Source organism: Podarcis melisellensis (assembly GCF_964234715.1).
Source record: "Podarcis melisellensis genome assembly, chromosome: 3".
NCBI classification, from domain to species: Eukaryota; Metazoa; Chordata; class Lepidosauria; order Squamata; family Lacertidae; genus Podarcis; species Podarcis melisellensis.
Genome location: NC_138530.1, coordinates 100,337,155 through 100,356,048, shown reverse-complemented (window position 1 = coordinate 100,356,048; position 18,894 = coordinate 100,337,155). Strand labels below are relative to the sequence as shown.

General features: G+C 42.6%; 1 protein-coding gene and 1 long non-coding RNA gene across 4 annotated transcripts in view; one reads left to right on the top strand and one right to left on the bottom strand.

Annotated features, from left to right (window-relative positions):
* The window catches only part of ATAD2B (ATPase family AAA domain containing 2B), a 53,835-nt gene extending 40,995 nt beyond the window's left edge, over positions 1-12,840 (bottom strand). For 2 of the 3 annotated variants that reach the window (XM_081905954.1, XM_081905955.1), the window contains exons 1-3: positions 12,336-12,840; positions 5,150-5,304; positions 515-561 (exon numbers count right to left, since the gene is read on the bottom strand). In XM_081905954.1, coding sequence (XP_081762080.1) covers positions 515-561; positions 5,150-5,304; positions 12,336-12,521 — 388 coding nt within the window. In that variant the 5' untranslated portion in view covers positions 12,522-12,840. Of the gene's footprint in view, positions 1-514; positions 562-5,149; positions 5,305-5,972; positions 6,134-12,335 lie in introns of those variants that run through there. The other variant, XM_081905956.1, reaches the window with a different exon arrangement.
* A 210-nt stretch (positions 12,841-13,050) lies between these two features.
* Positions 13,051-14,298, top strand: LOC309366215. Its single transcript, XR_014166581.1, has 3 exons — positions 13,051-13,146; positions 13,534-13,645; positions 13,979-14,298. It is a non-coding gene; the product is annotated as an uncharacterized lncRNA (long non-coding RNA).
* The last annotated feature ends 4,596 nt before the right edge of the window (positions 14,299-18,894 follow it).

The window sequence follows — 18,894 nt, the reverse complement described above, 5'->3', positions numbered from 1 at the left end:
CTTCATGGCCGAGTGGAGATTTGAACCATGGACTCCCAAGATCCTAATCACTATACTGTACTCTCCTCCTCCTCCTCCTCCTCTTCTTCTTCTCCTGCAATATCTTCTAGCTATTTTTTAGCCTTAATAAATCCTTAGTCTATTTCTATTTTATTTAAGTAAAAATCACCTTATCAATTCTGCTTCAACCTCATAATATAAACAAGCAATTTCCTTGTAAAAATCACTTCTTTTCATTTCATAGCCTCCCACTTCACTATTGATTTGCGGTATATTTATCCTCATTTCTTTAGAGTAGCAACTATTTTTAGATGACAATTATCATAATGTGTGAATGTAATTAGAAGAAAATCATGGCAAATTATGCTGCATGGAATCTTATTGGTAATTCATTTGTTTGAGTGGGCGAAAAAACAACAAATTCCTGACACTGAAAGACAGAAGACACAAGGGAACAAAAATAAATAAGTCACTATTAATTGGAAAGGTCATAGGTAAAAAATGAAGTACTTACATAAACTACGTCCATTTGGTAATGTAGCACCAGATTGAGAAGTTAACCTACGAAATAATTAAATTTGCAAAATATATTCATTTGTTCTATTAAAAGTTACAAGCCACACATAACTTGCATCACACCTAAATGTTACAGACTGAATATGACCACTGCTAGTATCATAGTAAACTACTTCTCAAACAAGTAGTTTTATATCTCACTCTCTTTCACAATAGATAACTATTCTTCAACACCTGTGGATGGGGAAATGAGACAGAGCCAGAGATTTGCCCAAGTTCACCCAGGGAATCAATAATGAAATTAGAATGTCCTTATCTGCAGAACATTAGCTCTCAAATGTTAAAACGTATTAGTAAGAAGTAGTCATATTACGGAGATCTTAAAACAGCAAAAACTTGCCTATTATGATTATTTAACCCATTACCACAATTTTGTGCTGGTATTAGACATAAGCTTCACAGGGCTAACCAGTGACAGGTTCCAGGACTGTAAATAGCTGTATGCCCAGGATAATTTTAGCAGATATGTTTCCCCATCACTGTTATGCTGATGAGAAAATCTGTACCTGTGAAACTGTTCAGATTTTTAAAAAACCTGGAATTCCACTTAAGGTGAAGACTCAAAAGCCAATATTTGGGCAATGTGAAACATAGATCTGGCTTGCATGACAAAATATGGTTAGCAAGTACATACAGGCTTCAATACAGGGGCTCATAGTCACTGTGCTCCTCCCTAGTCATTTTTAAAAACAAAAAAATGTATTGATTTTTAAGAGTCTTGCTAAGCTGCAATGTACATATTAACTCATAGTTTAGGTTAAAACTATTTAATAAGTAATGGTGGGAATCAGCTGAACAGTGATTTTACAAAACATACCACATCTCTTTTTACCAACTGCAGGTTTATGCTTTATTCATTAATGGATTAAATAAACAAAATTTACAGCGGCTCTATTGATCAGCTCAAGAACTCATAAGACACAAGTATTCTGTACATTGATTCTATAGAACTGTCATTTTCTGTTTTAAAAAGAATAGATTTCAAATTTGAAGTACCCTACTTTCCAAAATAAAGGAAACAGGTCATAGCTCAGTGGTAGAGCACACACAAAGATGCCGTGTTTAATTCAGAAAAATAAAGCAAAGAAATAACTATGGTGTTTCACCTGTCTGATAATGCTATCAGTAGACAAATAGAAAAGATTCTTGCAAGAAAAATTACTGAAGCATTTACTCTATTCTGGAACAGAAAATGACTGGCAGGACCATCAGGCATTCAGTTTTAAAATATTCTCGTAAAAGTAAAGATGCTAGGAGATGTTCTATGAAACATGGATAAACCACTTCCTGTCAGGTTTAGGCCAAAGGTAGCAAGTTCTGCCCCACTTCCCAATGCAGGGCGGGGGGTGGGCGTCAGTTAAAATGGTCCATTCACAAAGAATTATGGAACCAGGATTCCTGAATGCTCTGGGGGATTTTCAAGTTGACACTACTGGTGATCCTGTTGAGGCATTGGTATCACTACAAAATGGTGAGAGGGAACGGGCACCAACACCATTACTGCTAAGTATCCAAAAACAGTTTTCCAGGAACACCCCCATCGTTCAGCCCAGAAACTGAGGTCCAGCTCTGAGTGCCTTCTGGCGGTTCCCTTCCTGGAAGAAGTGAGGTTACAGGGAACCAGGCAGAGGGCCTTCTCAATAGTGGCGCCCACCATGTGGGACACCCTCCCATCAGATGTCAAGGAAATAAAAAACTATCTGACTGTTAGAAGACATCTGAAGGCAGCCCTGTTTAGGGAAGTTCTCAAAGTTTGTTGTTTAATCGTGTTTTTAATATTCTGTTGGGAGCTGCCCAGAGTGGCTGGCGAAACCCAGCCAGATGGGCGGGGTATAAATATATTATTTATTATTATTATTATTATTATTATTATTATTATTATACATTCATCTTTGTGCAATGCCCTCCCATCAGATGTCAAGGAAATAAAAAACTATCTGACTTTTAGAAAACATCTGAAGGCAACCCTGTATTAGGAATTTTTTTATGTCTAATGTTTTACCATTTTTTATGCGCTGTAAGCCGCCCAGAGTGGCTGGGGAAACCCAGACAGATAGGCAGGGTATAAATTTAATTAGTAGTAGTAGTAGTAGTAGTAGTAGTAGTAGTTGTTGTTACTACTACTACTCCCACTTCAGGCAATGAAGCAAGCAGGAAAGCTATAGTGCAAGACTTGCAGCAAAGATGACCAAACACAAGAAAGAACTTATAATTGTGCCTACTGTATGGCAGTGATGGTGCCAAAGAAGGTTCAGTTTTTGACTACCAATGTGTCTTTGCGTGGCTGTTCTTGTTTTGGAAGAGGCAATGGAGTGCCTCCTTCTCAAGATATTTTTTCTGGACCCTATAGCCAATAGCTAATATCCTCTCTTGGAGAAAGGTTCTCAAAAGAGCAATATCCAGGCAACTCCAGGAGTGCTTGGATTAAACTAATTATCTTAACCCATTTCAAACAAGCTTTATGCCCAGCTTTGGTACAGAGTTGGGGCAAAGTGCAACCTTGCTGATTCCTCTAGAAAACTTGAAGGCTTTTGATATCACCAATGACATCTTCCTGGAGCGGTTTGGTGGGGTATTTTAGTTGTGGTGGTTCCACTTCTACCTACAGGAATGTTTCCAAAAACTAGCAATGGAAGAATCCTGTTAGATTCCTTGGAAATTGTGTTGCGGAGACTGGCAGTGTACTATTTTGTCCCCAAACTATATGAAGCAGCTGGAGGCAGTCATCTGGGGGTTTGGAGTTCAGTGTCACCCATATGTGGATTACACACAGATCCATTTACTGGTTGAAGCTGTGTAAGTGCTGAACCACTGCATGGAAGTGATAATAGGCTGGATTAGGGCTATCAAACAGAGTGAGTCTGGACAAGATAGGGGTACTGCTGGTATTTTGATGTCGCATCCAGGAATTGGGTATATGACCTGTCCTCAATGGAGTCACAGACTTTGAAGGAGCAGGTTCATAGGTCTGGGGGTTCTCCTGATCCACCATCATTACTTGAGACCTAAGTAGCCTCAGTGACAAAAAGTGCTTATTACCAGTTCTGACTGCTTGCACCAGCCACAGCTTGCCCTGGGTCGAGATAACCTTGCCACTGTGATGCGTGCTCATGTAACCTTATGTTTAGACTATTGTAACGAGCTTTATAATGAACTTCCCTTTAAGATAGTCTGAAGATTGCAACTAGAGCAATGGAGGATTTTCTCTACTGTGGTGGCGTGAAACAGTATTTCAATTTATTCCCTTGGCAAAGTAGGGGAAAAGCATAAGGATATCTATATGTCAACTCCAACCAGCATAAACAGTGCAGTTATTTATCAGCTTAAATAACAATGTACATCAGTTGTGCAATTTTCAGACATCTGAGACCATGAGTTCAATTTAAACTTTAACTTCAGAAAACCAAAAGCATAATCATCTATCTCTGCAATTCTGGGAACCAAATAGGAAAACAGAACAGCTTTGTACTTAAGCACTAGCTACTGGTAGCCGTAGGCAACATAGAACTGCATGCAGACAAGTGAGCAGACTGGCAAGAGAGGGACAGAGTACTCTATCCCTCCATGCCCAACATATAAACCAAGCCATAGGAGGAAAACGGCATTCTTCATACATCTTCTGTCATCTCCCAGCTGGCTAGTAAACATTTTTGTAGGCTAGTAACATTTGTGGGAAATAGAATGTTTGAAATACTTTATATGTCATCTCTGCACAGTGTTTTTCCCCCCTACGCTGATATAACCAAGAAAACTTCTCCTGTTTGACTTCATTGCATAGCACAAACATTAGTTACAAGTTGTGATTTTTCTGGGAGAGCTGAAATACGAGCCCAAGTTTGGACAACACGCTAGGACAAATAATGGCTCAGCTCAGCATAGAATGACTGAAGGAGGAGTCCTTGACAGGCAGTCATGTAGCAAACAGGGAGAGATCGAAACATTCTTTCTACTTTAAGGCACAGAGCTTTAAACTAGTTCTTCTTACGGAATGTATTACAGCACTTACAGCACAAGGAATTACAGATGTTTAAATGTAAGCAACAGATGTTTTTCCACAAACAAAGCTTGTCATTTGAAATAAAGTGGTCGAGTGGGGGGAGAAGGAACAAGCTGTGTCTCATGGACTTATGCATGAAGTCAGAAGCCTCAGCTTTATTTTTATTCTTTATTATAAAGTTCTAAACAAAGAAGCTTCCGTTAGCACGTGACTGATTGAGAAATTATAGAGATTATAAGAAATCCACATTTACCTGCAAAAGCATACACACACTCCAAATCTAGTTATCCCCTCCAGGTATAATCCCCATTTTCACTGCATTGTCTACGCACCGCATAATTAACTGCCAGGAAATGCATTAATACCATAACATCAGGACACGGGGCTCATTTTATTATGCCAAGGAAGGGGAAAACTTTTAAAGGGGATGCTGTTAGAGCAGTAGATGAACATTTTTTGCAACATGTTTCACTGCAAAAGGATGGAGATTTGACATTTTATCAAGAGATTTACAAGGTTCAAGCAAATGGGCAGAACTCTAATGGACAAATATTTGAATACTGTGAACATTCTTACCGGGATTGTCCAGTTGAGATGCTCCATTCCTCTCGCTGCCCAGTACTGCGAGATTTTGATTTGTCTTTGCATACAGAATCTGCATGTTTCAAGGTACGTTTGGCTGGAGGAGATATGTGGCTATCACTCAAGCTACCATCACTACCATCATCTCTCTAAGAGGAAAAAAAAAGAGAAGCTGATAGTCTCATTTTAAACCATCTGATTTTAAACCACCTCTCATCAGTAAAGAAACATTCTGGGACCATATCTGGAAAAGATGGGCAATCCATTTCTGTTCAGACAACTGTAGTACTACTTTTAGTGAACCCACAGGAATTTCACAAAATACATGTAACTACCCAAGCCAAAACTGAAATCTAATCCTAGGAAGAAGACATGAGGAAAATGAAAGAGTTGCTTTATATCTTTCTCCAGAGGCTGCATCAGATTTTTCACCAAGCTCCAATATTTATATTAGAGAGGAGAGGAGAGCCAACGTTTCCTTTGATCAAACTACAATACATCCCAAAACAGCACATGATACATCTAGAGGTCATAAATGCTCTAAAACCTTTAATTAATAAATAATATAATTTGCAAGCTAACAAGGAAAATCACTTTTGCAGAATATTTTTACACCCTCTTCTCATTATCATTGAAATGGCTTTTCTTTGCTTCTGAAGAATAGTTACTGGCAACTGGGAATTTAAAACCTTTTTGAAGGTTTCAATGAATTACAACAATAAACAAATTAAGGACTTGTACTTTGAAGTTCTCAAATCCCATTGAAATTCAGAGTCCTCATTTCCCTGCAAAGCCAACAAAATTCAAGTTTCCTAACCTCAGGGTCTTCTTTCCTTGTGGATCCCTCTCCTGTGAAAACCATGCCAGACATACTTCAGTTTTTGCCGGGCACCAGAAAAACCTTTAACCAAAAAGGACCAAGGAAGTGCCCTAGAATACGCTCAAGACTTTCTGAAAGGCTGACATGCTATCTTTTTTTTAAAATAGAAAAGCGCTGTTAGTGATCTTCTTGATAACCTCCGAATTCCACAGAATATAGTTTGAACACTACTACAATAAATGCTTTGACTGCTCCTTAGCTATCAAGTCTGCATGGAGCTGTAAACTAAATATACTGAACACAGACAACAGAATTAATTAATTTAGAAAAAAAATTAACTCACTATATAATTTAAAATATTAAACAGTAAGCTACCAGACCACAGCCATGTTTGTACATGCTGTGTGAACAACCCAAAGGTGTGCCTGCTCTATTAATGAAGTATACCAGTGAAACAGGCCAATCCTTTATTAAATATACTGAGTAATTCTGTTCTGAGTTGAAAATGAAGCTACACAACTGGTTTGAAACCTGTTTTTTGAGTGGTATTGGAGAGCTGAACTAGCTAAAGCAGACAAGGCAGAAAAACTGTTGCATCACTGCCTGAAGACACTTAGCAACCAGCTTATTGCTCAGTGTAATTAAAAACAAGTATTTCTAAACACAAAGCTTAAAAAAAAATATTATCACAAGCTACAATGATTTCCAGATATATTTCTAGTTTAGCTCTGGTGACTGTTTCAAGACAGCTTAACAGTCCTTTGTCAACAGTTATCCTTTTTTTTTAATTCTTAGGAGACAACTACAAAATATTTTGGCAAAGGCTGGTTGTGAAACTATTGGGTTCAATTTAAATTACTGCTGACTAGCTTGGACTTGCTTTGGTAAGGATGTTGCACAATCCATGTGACGTGTCTTAAGCACTGACATTAACTGTTATATTCTTCAAGGTAATACTGGGCAGAATCGAGCATTGTGTGCATTGAATAACTTCATCTCTCTCTCCTCCCAAAAATGTTAGTGGCCCCTGATCTGTAATATTGACACAGCCCAGAAGAAAGCTACAAGAATGATAAAAGCTTTGAAATACTCTCATGTGCTGAGTGACTCGAAGTAGCAAGTTTGTTCAGACTACAGAGTACTGGGGCAAGGGGCGTAACAATTTAAAAGTCAAATGTATTTCAGAATGAAAAGCTAAAACCATTGTGTCTCCTAACAATTAAGGACAGAACTTACAATGGATTAGAATTACACAGTAAAACCCAATGACTTTTAGAAATTAACTGCAACAATCTGACTAGTAAGTGATGCAATTTCATTCTTGGGGATTTTTTAAGAAGAGGGTGCATAAGAATCTTCTGACAGGCTGTTCTGAATAACTTTGTTATGATTCAAACAGATGATCCATGAGGGTCACTGAAGCACACAATATCCATTCAGCACCTGGACTAGATAGGCCACAGGGAATTCAACATCCATTTTAAATATGAAATAAAGCCTATTATACTAGATAGATTTCTCAACCTTTAAGTGAGATTTGTTTCCAAAAATACTTCAATTTTGAGAAATCATGGAAGACTGGTATAGACTTCAGCTGGAACATTTCTATGCCTCAACTGCAATTAAATACATGAGGGTGCTATACTTCTAAATCAAGACACGCTGAAAGTGCTGCTTCTAGCAACAAACACATGTAACAACTCAGGCAGCATTTCTCAGTAATGTGTTCTTGCTCAATTAAGTTGGGTAAATCTTACATAAATCTTCCCCTCCCCCCCTCCAAAAAAATATAAATCACAAGAATGGAAACTTTCCCCCTGTTGTGCTAAGTAAGGACCTTCTTCAACCAGCAACTGTAATTTACAAATAACTATTAAGGTCACTCCTTATGACAGCATTTGTTCTCATGGAATCATAGAATTGTAGAGTTTAAAGGAACTCAGAGAGTCATCTAGTCTAACCCCCTGCACTGCAGGTATCTCTGATATCTTACTTCATCCCGAAGGATCATAAAACTAGCTTTGTAAATAACAAGGCAAGAATAACAACCACATGAAAGAAGATTAATTTTAAAACCTTTTGGTTTACAGTTTCAAATATTATCAACAGTAATGCTTAGGATTTTTTTAAAAAACACACACATCCGAATCATACATTTTTTATGATCTGAAAAATCAATCTGAACAATACTCCACTTTATTTCCTGTACGTACTACCAAATATACAATAACAATACCACTTGGGGAAAAACCTCATTCTGATATCTGTAACCTAGGCTACTGCAACTATGTTCATCCAAGAATCACTAAACATTACTTTTTCCAACACTAAAATCACCTCTCGGGTATCTAACAAAAATGGCTAAGGATCTCTTTTCTAGATAAACAAAAATGTTTCAACAACAAATAGCAAGAAGTTGCACAAGCTTTTATGTCAATTATAATCATATTTACAGAGGTAAATCCTATTAATTTCACTAGAGTTGACTTTGAAGCATGTATGCTTAGGATTATGACCTCACATACTGTCATGGCAGAATAAAAATAGCAAGGTGCTATTTGTAAAACAATTATATGTATGGGTTTTTTTTCTTGGAATCTGGCTTCAAAATGTCTGCATGCAATCCACTATTATACAAGGTCTAAGGAAAATTTTAATAGGTCAGCTTTGTTCTGTATGGTATCTCATGGGGGGGGGGGCAGACAAACAACTGTTATCTAAGTGATTTTAATAAATGATCACACTTCGCCTTTTATACAGTTTTTCCCATTCATACAGGCACATAAGACTTAACAGCAATGAACATAAGTAGTGCATGTAATTTGCATGATATTCCATCAGAAATAATCAAAACAATGCTGAACAGAATCAGCATCAGATTTCTAAGCAAATAGCGTTTTTTAAAAAAAATATTGAAATAAGCCTACAAAAAAGGCAATATTGTGAAGCATTCCACTTGTCAAACAAGGAACAGAAAAGGAAGAATGACTGCAATCCAAGATGCACTTCCAAAGAACCCTCCTCTTCAATGGAAAGAAGACGGCATGGGGATTCCCCCAACAGCTCAGGATAGAACAAGAAAATCCCTGCATGTACGCAAAGCTCCATAAGCACATTAAAACAGCTGGCTAATATTCAGGATCTAGTTCCCAATACAAATATTTCAAATATAGCATCTGTAGTTTTTGAAAGAATACTTAAGAGACTCACTTGCCTGGCCTGAAAGGCATTTTTCAAACACTTATACCTATATCTGCTGTACTAGGCGCATTTCACAATCATATGCATCTCTTTCGATGAGACCGAAATTAGAAAATATTAGGTGCACTATGAAAGTACGTAACTGTCCTAAGAATCTGAACAGGCACACAAGCAATTTTAAAGGCATATATCTGAAATTAGTTTTCCATGTTATCATGGATGGATGCAAACATCTTTAACATTTTCACTGTCAGTAAATTTATACATACTCACCAATCTTAAATGCTTATGATTAAATTTAGGCTCCAGTTCTACAGCAATTACCTGGGAGTAAGTCCCAATGAACTCAGTGGGATGTACAGTGGTACCTCGGGTTACATACGCTTCAGGTTACAGACTCCACTAACCCAGAAATAGTGCTTTAGGTTAAGAACTTTGCTTCAATATGAGAACAGAAATCGTGCTCCGGCGGCGCGGCAGCAGCAGGAAGCCCCATTAGCTAAAGTGGTGCTTCAGGTTAAGAACAGTTTCTGGTTAAGTATGGACCTCCGGAACGAATTAAGTACTTAACCCGAGGTACCACTGTACCTGAGTAGCCATGCACAGCATCATGCTGCTGTTTTATTAAATGGGTCTTTAAGCATTCTTTATAACTGCCAGTGCCTTTTCTCTAAAAAAAATTTTTAGCCATACTCTCATTTTCCTACTCATATTGAAATACTGTCCCTCAATGAGGCCAAACTTAAGATTCACTAATTGTTTGGGGGTATATGTACCCCTGCATTCCTCCAGAAAAAAGGACTTCAAACTACTAATACTCAATAGGTTTTTAAACTCTTTTAAGAAAGATATTTCATATTCACACATTGTAAACTAGTTGGGTTCAGATGGAAACCCCATATGTTTATGTAAGTAAAACAAAAGATGTGCTTCAGTGTCCAAGGCTATCATACAGAATCACTCAACTGCTCTTTTTAAGTTAAAAATAATCGGAACATTTTATACATAACATACCGTACTTATACAGTACTTTTGATGACCCATTGATCAGGCTACTTTGTGACTTTACAAAGAAGCAACAGAAACAACATCCTTTAATAATCTTTGTCTGTCCCTACAGAAACAACAGATTGGCTGAATGTGTCATGCCAGGAATTTATAATTTCTCACATTTGAAAGGTTGACAGATAATGCTCACATACAGTATTTAAAATAAGGTATCCTGGACAGGGTATAATAAGATTCAGTTGTGATTCTTTTTAAAAGTTCATGACTGCTTGTCTTTAATTGTTTTTTAAATAGATTTTAATGGATAACAAAGATACGTATAGTGTTGCTGTTTTCATTCACATAGTCCTATCTACAAGTCAGTTACATTCAGTGTGAAACACTGCTATCGTAAGCATAAGGTTGGGGTGGCAGAGAAAGGTGTGTGACAAAGTAGGGGGGGATGATTTTTCCTTCATTTACATAGTGCATCACCAATGAAAACTAATAAATAGGTGAAGAACCTATCCACATTACTGATTGTCATTTTATTTAAAAAAAACTATCCGTAAATGTAGGCAAATAACTAATCAAAGAGTCATATAGAGTTAGAAGGGACCACAAGGGTCACCCAGTCCAACCTTCTGCAATGCATGAAACTTTTGCGCAAAATGGGGTTCAAACCCGCAACCCTGAGATTAGGAGTCTCATGCTCTACCGGACCGCGCTGTCGATAAGTTCCTCAGAGGTAAAATTGCATCTCTATCCAAAATTGTCAGAGAATTACCCAGTTTCCCCTACCCTGCCAAACAGGAAACAGTTTTTAATAAAGAAAACTGCACTCCATTTAGGTTTTCTAAGAAATTTACAAAATTGGCAGTTCTAAGCCTAAACTTTTTTCTTCTTCCCCATGTTGTCCTTTAAAATGCAGTCCCAGCATAGGCCAGCGGGGGAGCCTCGCCGTGCCCCAGACAGCTGGGTGGCACAGCAGACCCTGCCAGTCTCTCTGCGCCTCCTACATACAGGAGACGGGAGAAAGAGAGCAAGAGCGCACATTGGGGCTTTTGTTTCCTCTCTCTTATCAACTGCCCCTTCTTCGCCCGAAACCGCCTCTACAGCTACTTCTTGAGCCGCCCAACCAGCCACACTTTGCCCCCGCTTAGCTCTTCTTGGCCGCAGCCAGCAGCGTCCTCCTTCAGCTGTGCAAGCTCACACAACACGTCCTACCTCAAATGACCTCGGTTCGCTCACTCGCTCCCATAGAGAGCTGCTGCAAAAAAAACCCCAAGCTCCCTCCCGGCTCGCTGCTCACGTCCACCTCTTGCAACAGAGCCAGGCAGGCCCCGATGCTTTCCACCCACCCACCCTCATTCTGGCACAACACCAAAGCAAGGCGGCCAGCTCGGATACAAGTAAAGGACCCCCCCCCCCTTTTCCAGACTCTCGTGCCTTTCTTTAGTCCCACAAGCCTCCGCACACATACAGAGCAGCAGAAGCCCCACAAAAAAACACAATATTATGCTTGCATGCAAAACACGCAAGCAGTCAGTCACCCTGGAGAAGTTCAGCCGGAGCCCCTTCCCCTCCTCGTTGTTGTTGTTCCTGTTCATTACATCTGTAGACTGCCCTTTCACCCGAAGATCGCGGGGCGCTTCACAACAGAAAAACCACGCGAAATTAAACCTGAATACAAACAACAAATGGATAACCCCCCCCACACACACACACACAAACAAACACATCGAAAGTTTAAAAGGACATACATGGTTTAATTGGGAGAAAAGAATGCTTTCGCCCAGGCCCGGATTTGTGCAATGAAGGTAGCAGGCGAATGGGGAGCCACCACAGAAAAGCCTCCCCAAACTCCTTCCCCTGCTGCCACCCTCCGGAAGAAAACCCCCGTCATCGCAGGGTCCGGATCGGGTCTATGGGGGGTTTCCTTCCTATGGGGGGTACTGCGGCCCCGAGCGGTCGCGCTGCACTTCAGCCCCTCGGAGCGGGACAATGAGCCAGCGCACCCCCCCCCCGCAAGCTCGCCCCTCTCCCCGCCTCCCCCCACCCCAATGGCTGACCCACACCGACAACGGCCCCTTCTTCGCCGCCGCCGCTACGGGACTTGCCCCGAGTCTCCCTCCCTCGGCACCCGCCTCGTCTTCCTCTCCCCCCACTGACCCGGGCCGACTCTTCATCCTGACCGGCGGCCGCCGCCGCCGCTGCTGCTGCCGCCGCCGCCGCTGCCCGAGCGCTGGTCCTAGACAAACGGGTCCTGGACGAGATGAAATGGCTGCCGGGCCCGGAGCCTGCCGCCGCCGCCGCTTTGCGGGAGAGGCGCAGGGAGCTCTTTCGGGTGTTCACCATGGCGCCCCCCTCCCGCCGCCGCCTCCTCAGCCGCCCCGGAGAGGGAGGCTCAGTCTCTGGCGCCGCCGCGCCGCCGCCTCTGCTTTGGGGAGCGGCGCCTCAGCCGCCGCCGGGCGAGGAACAAGGGCTCGAAGGGACGCGGGGAGCTGCTGCTCCTCCTCCTCCTCCTCTAGCTCAGTCACACACTAACTGGCCGCCATTACTTGGTTCCCTCTCCCCCTTTCTCCTCCTCGGCCCGCTGCCGCTGAGGGGCGCCGGTCTGCCGCCGCCGCTCATAGGGCCGCCTCTTCTTCCACCGCCTCCTCCCTACCCCTGGCAACATAGAAGTGAGGGGGGGGCCGGGAGAGATCGACGGAGAGCGTGACGACGCGCGGCGGCCGGAACTTCCGGTCGACGTTGGAAGGGCCCTTTCGCGTCTCTATGGTGGAGGCCCGCCTAGCACGCTGGAGTTGTCGGCGGGGGCGGGGGGAAAGAGCCGCAAGCGCAAAGGAGGTTTGGCCCGCCGGGTCCGTTTTCCGCGGAGGGGAGCCGCCTCCTCCTCCGAGTGGGCTACATTGGGGTCGCTAGGCCCGTTTTTCCCCAGGAAGAGGAAGTGCGGCATAGTGGTTAGAGCGGTCAGACCTAGGTAGTCTCCACCAGAGAAGAATGGCAGATTAAACTGATGGGTTATACTGAAATAGCAAAAAAGAAAAGAAAAAAAAGGGATAAATTAGAAACCAGGGAGACTAACATTTTAAATAAGGAACGGGAGAAATATATTATTTACCTTAAAAAGCACATCATTGTAAACAATTAAAATTACGAGTAGGATTGGAATGATACTTGTTGGGCTATGGTTGTACTGGAGATTCATAGAGAAGGTGCAGAAGGAAAAAAGTTAACATAACCCGCAAAAGGGGAGGAGGGAAGTCCGTTGGAATTTACTGAATTCTCTTCTTGTTTTGATTGTTTGACGTTTGTTAATTTCAAAATCTGAAAATTAAATAACTTTTTATACTTTTTAATAAAATAGAATTTCAGGACCCGGGAGACCAGGGATTTTAGAATCCCCACTCAGTCATCGACCACATTGTTCACCTTGGGATGATGGCTGCCTCTTAACCAGCCTCTGGGAAGAAAATATGGTATATAAATGTAATAAAAGCACACGCACAAATTCCTTGTCTCTTGATGGGATGGCCAGGTGAGAAAGAGGCAGAGCTCCTGCACCTCTCAGTAGTTATGCAGAAAAGGGGGTGCTTGGCAGAGGCAATTTCGTTGCTGCCTAAAACCCCTCTTCTGCATAGTGATTATTATTAAAAATCAGTGTTTTGTGGTGAATGTGGCAGGGCTGCAAAATAATGGGTGAGGGAGGTTCTTCACCTTTTCGATAAAGAAATGTTGCTGGCCTGTTGTAGTTCTTTGATCAAGGAAATAAAGCCCCCAAAATCTTAATTATTTCCTTTCATTCCTCCTAGGGAAAGAATTCACACCCACCCAGGAGAAAATCCATACAGATTATGGCCACCCGCAGGATAACCCACTCTCCACTCCTGCTCCTTGTTAGTTAATCTGGGATAATTTGCTCAACTCACCAGTAATGCTCTCACAACTAATACAGATAAGAATCCCCGTTTCACCTGAAGGAATCCCTGCTTCACCTGTAAGTCTTCACTGCCTTCATTGAAATAGGCATGGGAGGAAATTGCCCACCCTCTTTTACTCTGGTGCAGCATACAATTTTCCTTTTTTTAAAATGCATTATAAATAACATTGAACCAATGAACAACCCACTAATCATCCTGATCATATACATGTTTATTTATATCATAAGAACATAAGATAAGGCCTGCTAGATCACACTAAAGGCATTCTATGCCCACAGTGACCAACCAATTTTATTTGTTCCAATTTATAGCCTGGCCATCTTCAGCTCCATTGATGCCAGGACAGGGCATTAAGTTCTAGAAACACACAAGAACTAGGGTCTGTTCACCTGCTGTGTCTGCTGGACAGCCCCTTGCCATTGCTCCCACATTAACTCCCTAAAGCAGCAATTTCCAAACTCTGCCCTGCAAAGCGATTGGAAATAAAACTGCACAGATGTTTCTTTGGCATAAGGACAGCGATGGTGCTCTGTGATTAATTTCTCTCCTGAAAAGTGCTCCACAACTAAAAAGGTTTGGGAGCTGCTGCCCTAGACCTTCCCTTTCCCACCCTACACAACCTCTAAGCTCCCCTTTCAACTTTCCAACCACATTTCTGAACCTACTTTTCTATTTTGGAGCCCCTCCCACACACAAACCACCACCCATGGTAACCTCAATTTTCCTCCTTCCACACATTTCTTCTACTAAGCACTCTTTCCACTTTCCACCCAATTATGAAGTCACTATCCCTCCCTGTTTTGCAAATCCTTTTATGCCCCTCCTTTATGGTCAGCCGGGCTCACTCCCACTTCCAGTCAGTCTTTTTCCTTTTGCAACCCCATTCTCACCTTAAACCCCCTTTTCCCTCACCCTCCTTACTTTACATTTACATCTGGAATGTAGTTTCTTGTCATGCAGTTTAGAGTCACATCTGGTGCTGTGCACTATTTTGCCATTGGTCCTCTGCACTACCAGTATGTAGTTCCCCAGGAGGTTGTCTGTGATGTAATTTGGGCCGATTCAGCACCCCTGCTCGACAAACTTAGGCGACAGCAAAGGTAAAGGGACCCCTGACCATAAGGTCCAGTCGTGGTCAACTCTGGGGTTGCGGTGCTCATCTCGCTTTATTGGTCGAATGACTAAGCTCCTTCTGGCGAACCAGAGCAGTGCACGGAAACGCCGTTTACCTTCCTGCTGGAGTGCTACCTATTTATCTACTTGCACTTTGACGTGTTTTCAAACTGCTAGCTTGGCAGGAGCAGGGGCCGAGCAACGGGAGCTTACCCCGTCGCGGGGATTTGAACAGCCGACCTTCTGATCAGCAAGTCCTAGGCTCTGTGGTTTAACCCACAGCGCCACCCGCGTCCCATAGGTGAGCATAAGCCCCAGTAAACTCTATGTGATACTTATTTCCAATTAAACATATCAGTAGCATAGGGCTACCCAGGACTGATGCCTGAAATGGCTTGGCCAAGAAAACAATTACAACTGCTAATAGGTGGAAGCTGAAGACTGTGAAGTACAGTACTGGGAAAGCAACCAAAAACAACACCCCTACTTTGTCTTCCTTTATCACATATGTACAGTTCAGTTTTTCCCAGGAGGTTCACACAGGCTTGGCCTGGGTTTAGTACAGTTAATCCCCAAGTGTTCCAGAATGAATCTGAGAGGCAATCCCCCTCACTTTACCATCCTTCGTTCGATCTATGAATTATCTGTGAATTAAATCTACAGAATGTGTTCCTCCCCCCACCCCTGGAAACAATAGCACTACATTCAAGGTTACATGGCGTTGTCAGAATAAAGCATTGAAAGGTAATATCTGCAAGGTGACAAAGTCTTTTTATAACCTACACTATAGAAAAATCAGACACATTAAGAGGAATGACGCTGTAATTCTGTGCTGTGCTGGTGTTCACTGTTTGTGAGAGAGTTATTTGATTTGTGTGTGTGTGTGTATCAGTGCTGCTTTGCTTTTGGAAGTGCTTGGAATGGATGTGTTTAGTAGCTGTATAGGGACGCAGGTGGCGTTGTGGTCAAACCACTGAGCCTCTTGGGCTTGCTGATCAGAAGGTCGGTGGTTCGAATCCCCGCGACGGGGTGAGCTCCCATTGCTCGGTCCCTGCTCCTGCCAACCTAGCAGTTTGAAAGCACACCAGTGCAAGTAGATAAATAGGTACTGCTGCGGCGGGAAAGGAAATGGCGTTTCTGTGCGCTCTGGCACTCGTCATGTAATCATGCTGGCCACATGATGCAGAAAACTGTCTGTGGACAAACACCGGCTACCTTGGCCTGAAAGCGAGATGAGTGCCGCACCCCATAGTCTCCTTTGACTGGACCTAACCGTCCAAGGGTCCTTTACCTTTACCTGTAGCTGTAACATTATAGTCAACAGTTTGAATCCCTGTGACGGAGTGCGCTCCTGTTGTGCGGTCCCAGCTCCTGCCAACCTAGCAGTTTGAAAGCACGCCAGTGCAAGTAAATAAATGGTACCACTCCGGCGGGAAGGTAAACAGTGTTTCCGTGCACTGCTCTGGTTCACCAGAAGCGGCTTAGTCATGCTGCCACATGACCCGGAAGCTGTCTGCAGACAAACGCTGGCTCCCTCGGCCTATAAAGCAAGATGAGCGCCACAACCCCAGAGTCGTCCATGACTGGACCTAATGGTCAGGGGTCCCTTTACCTTTGATATTATTGTTGGCTCTGTCAGGTGTAGCCATGACATTCTGCTCATTTCTCAGCTGTGCAAATCCTTGCATAGGGCATGCTAGAACAATTACACGGGTACAGCAGTGCTACATAAGTCCCTTGCACTACTGCGAGCTCAGTAGCCCTTAGTAGCAGCAGTGTACGGTAGTGGCAAAAAACCTTATGCTGGTGATGGTTCACTTGGAATCTTACTACATCAACTTCCAATCTAGCAGTTCGAAAGCACACCAGTGCAAGCAGATAAATAGGTACCTCTGTGGCGGGAAGGTAAACGGTGTTTCCGTGTGCTCTGGTTTCCATCATGGTGTTCCATTACGCCAGAAGCGGTTTAGTCATGCTGGCCACAGGACCTGGAAAGCTGTGTGTGGACGAACGCCGGCTCCTTCGGCCTAAAAGTTAGTTGAGCGCAGCACCCCATAGTCGCCTTTGACTAGATTTAACCATCCAGAGATCCTTTACCTTTTTTACCTTACTAGAGCCTAGCATTGATTTATATTTCTTTCTCTCTCTTTTTTTTTTAAAAAGCACATTAATCTCTTTAACATGTATTCCAAATTCTCAAGCAAGCAGTATGCATTGGAACAGTGCCCAGAGGCCCTTTCAGGATTAGGAATCTGTGTATTAAAGCAGCAGAAACATATGGTGAGGGGGGAAATCATTTTCTGAGCAGTTTGGAAACAAACTGATGGGCCCAGAGTTTAGTGATCTCATAGGCTGTTATAATTGTTTTTTGCCAGTATTTTGTTCTGTTTGACTACAGCCTGTTTTTTTGTTTTAAAACAAAGGAGTCCTTAAAATGTATGCTAGATCATTTTTTCCACATTACTGGATAAGAATCTAGGTTTTTTTTCCACCTTCCCGATGTAGTAAACAAAAAACTTAGCTATGACAATCCCTGCAACTTCGTGCAATTCCTCAGGTGCTTGTGGTTGAACAGATTGTTAGAAGATCCTAATGTTTCCTCTTTACTGGAACACACTTGGTAGGCTCTGGCGGGCATTTTAACCTGCATGGGTATTGACATTGTAGTTAAGATGGATTTAGACAGGACAGGATTAATGGAAACAGAGGTACTGCTGGAGATTCCCCTTATCAGTCTTGGCATAATTGCCAGGGAACTCATTTTAGAAAAGGAGGTTGGCTGATTCTTCTTAATAGCTGGCTTTTCCTCCGGTGTTCTGAATGACTGGGAGACATGTAAAAAAGGACAGGACTTTTTTCTGCACCTTTGCTGATGAGTTCATACAGGTCTGCATGGGTTTGGGGTAGATGCCAGTGGTGGGCAGAGCCAGAGACAAAGGTGGGTGGAGCAACATGTAAAGGTAAAGGGACCCCTGACCATTAGGTCCAGTCGCGGACAATTCTGGGGTTGCGGTGCTCATCTCGCTTTATTGGCCGAGGGAGCGGGTGTACAGCTTCCGGGTCATGTGGCCAGCACGACTAAGCCGCTTCTGGCGAACCAGAGCAACGCATAGAAACGCAACATGTACTCTTACCTTTGTACCATAAGCCACATCCCAGCCACAGCTCGCTACATGCACACACATCTCTTCACACAGGCAAACAAGAGACATGAGCACAGTTCAAGAACGCATTCTTGGCATGCAAGAACATTCAAGGAAGGTGCAATAAAGGCCAGTGGATGGTGTGGCCTAGAGATGGTCATGACTTGGGGGCAGTCCCCACTTATTCCCTGAGTCTGAGGTTCCCAGCTGCTGCTGTAAGCAAACTAGCTACCTAAGAGCATAAGAAGAGCCCTTCTGGATCAGACCAATGACTCACATAAATTGTAGAGTTGGAAGGGACTCCAAGGGTCATCCAGTCCAAGTCCCTGCGATGCAGGAATCTCAGCTAAAGCATCCATGACAGATGACCATCCAACCTCTGCTTTAAAAACCTCCAAGGAAGGAGAAAAAAACTCTCGGAATCTTTTCCGCTGTCAAACAGCTCTTGTTGTCCAAAAGATCTTCCTGATGTTTAATCGCCTTTCTTGTAACTTGAAGGCATTGGTTTGAGTCCTACGCCCCAGAGCAGGA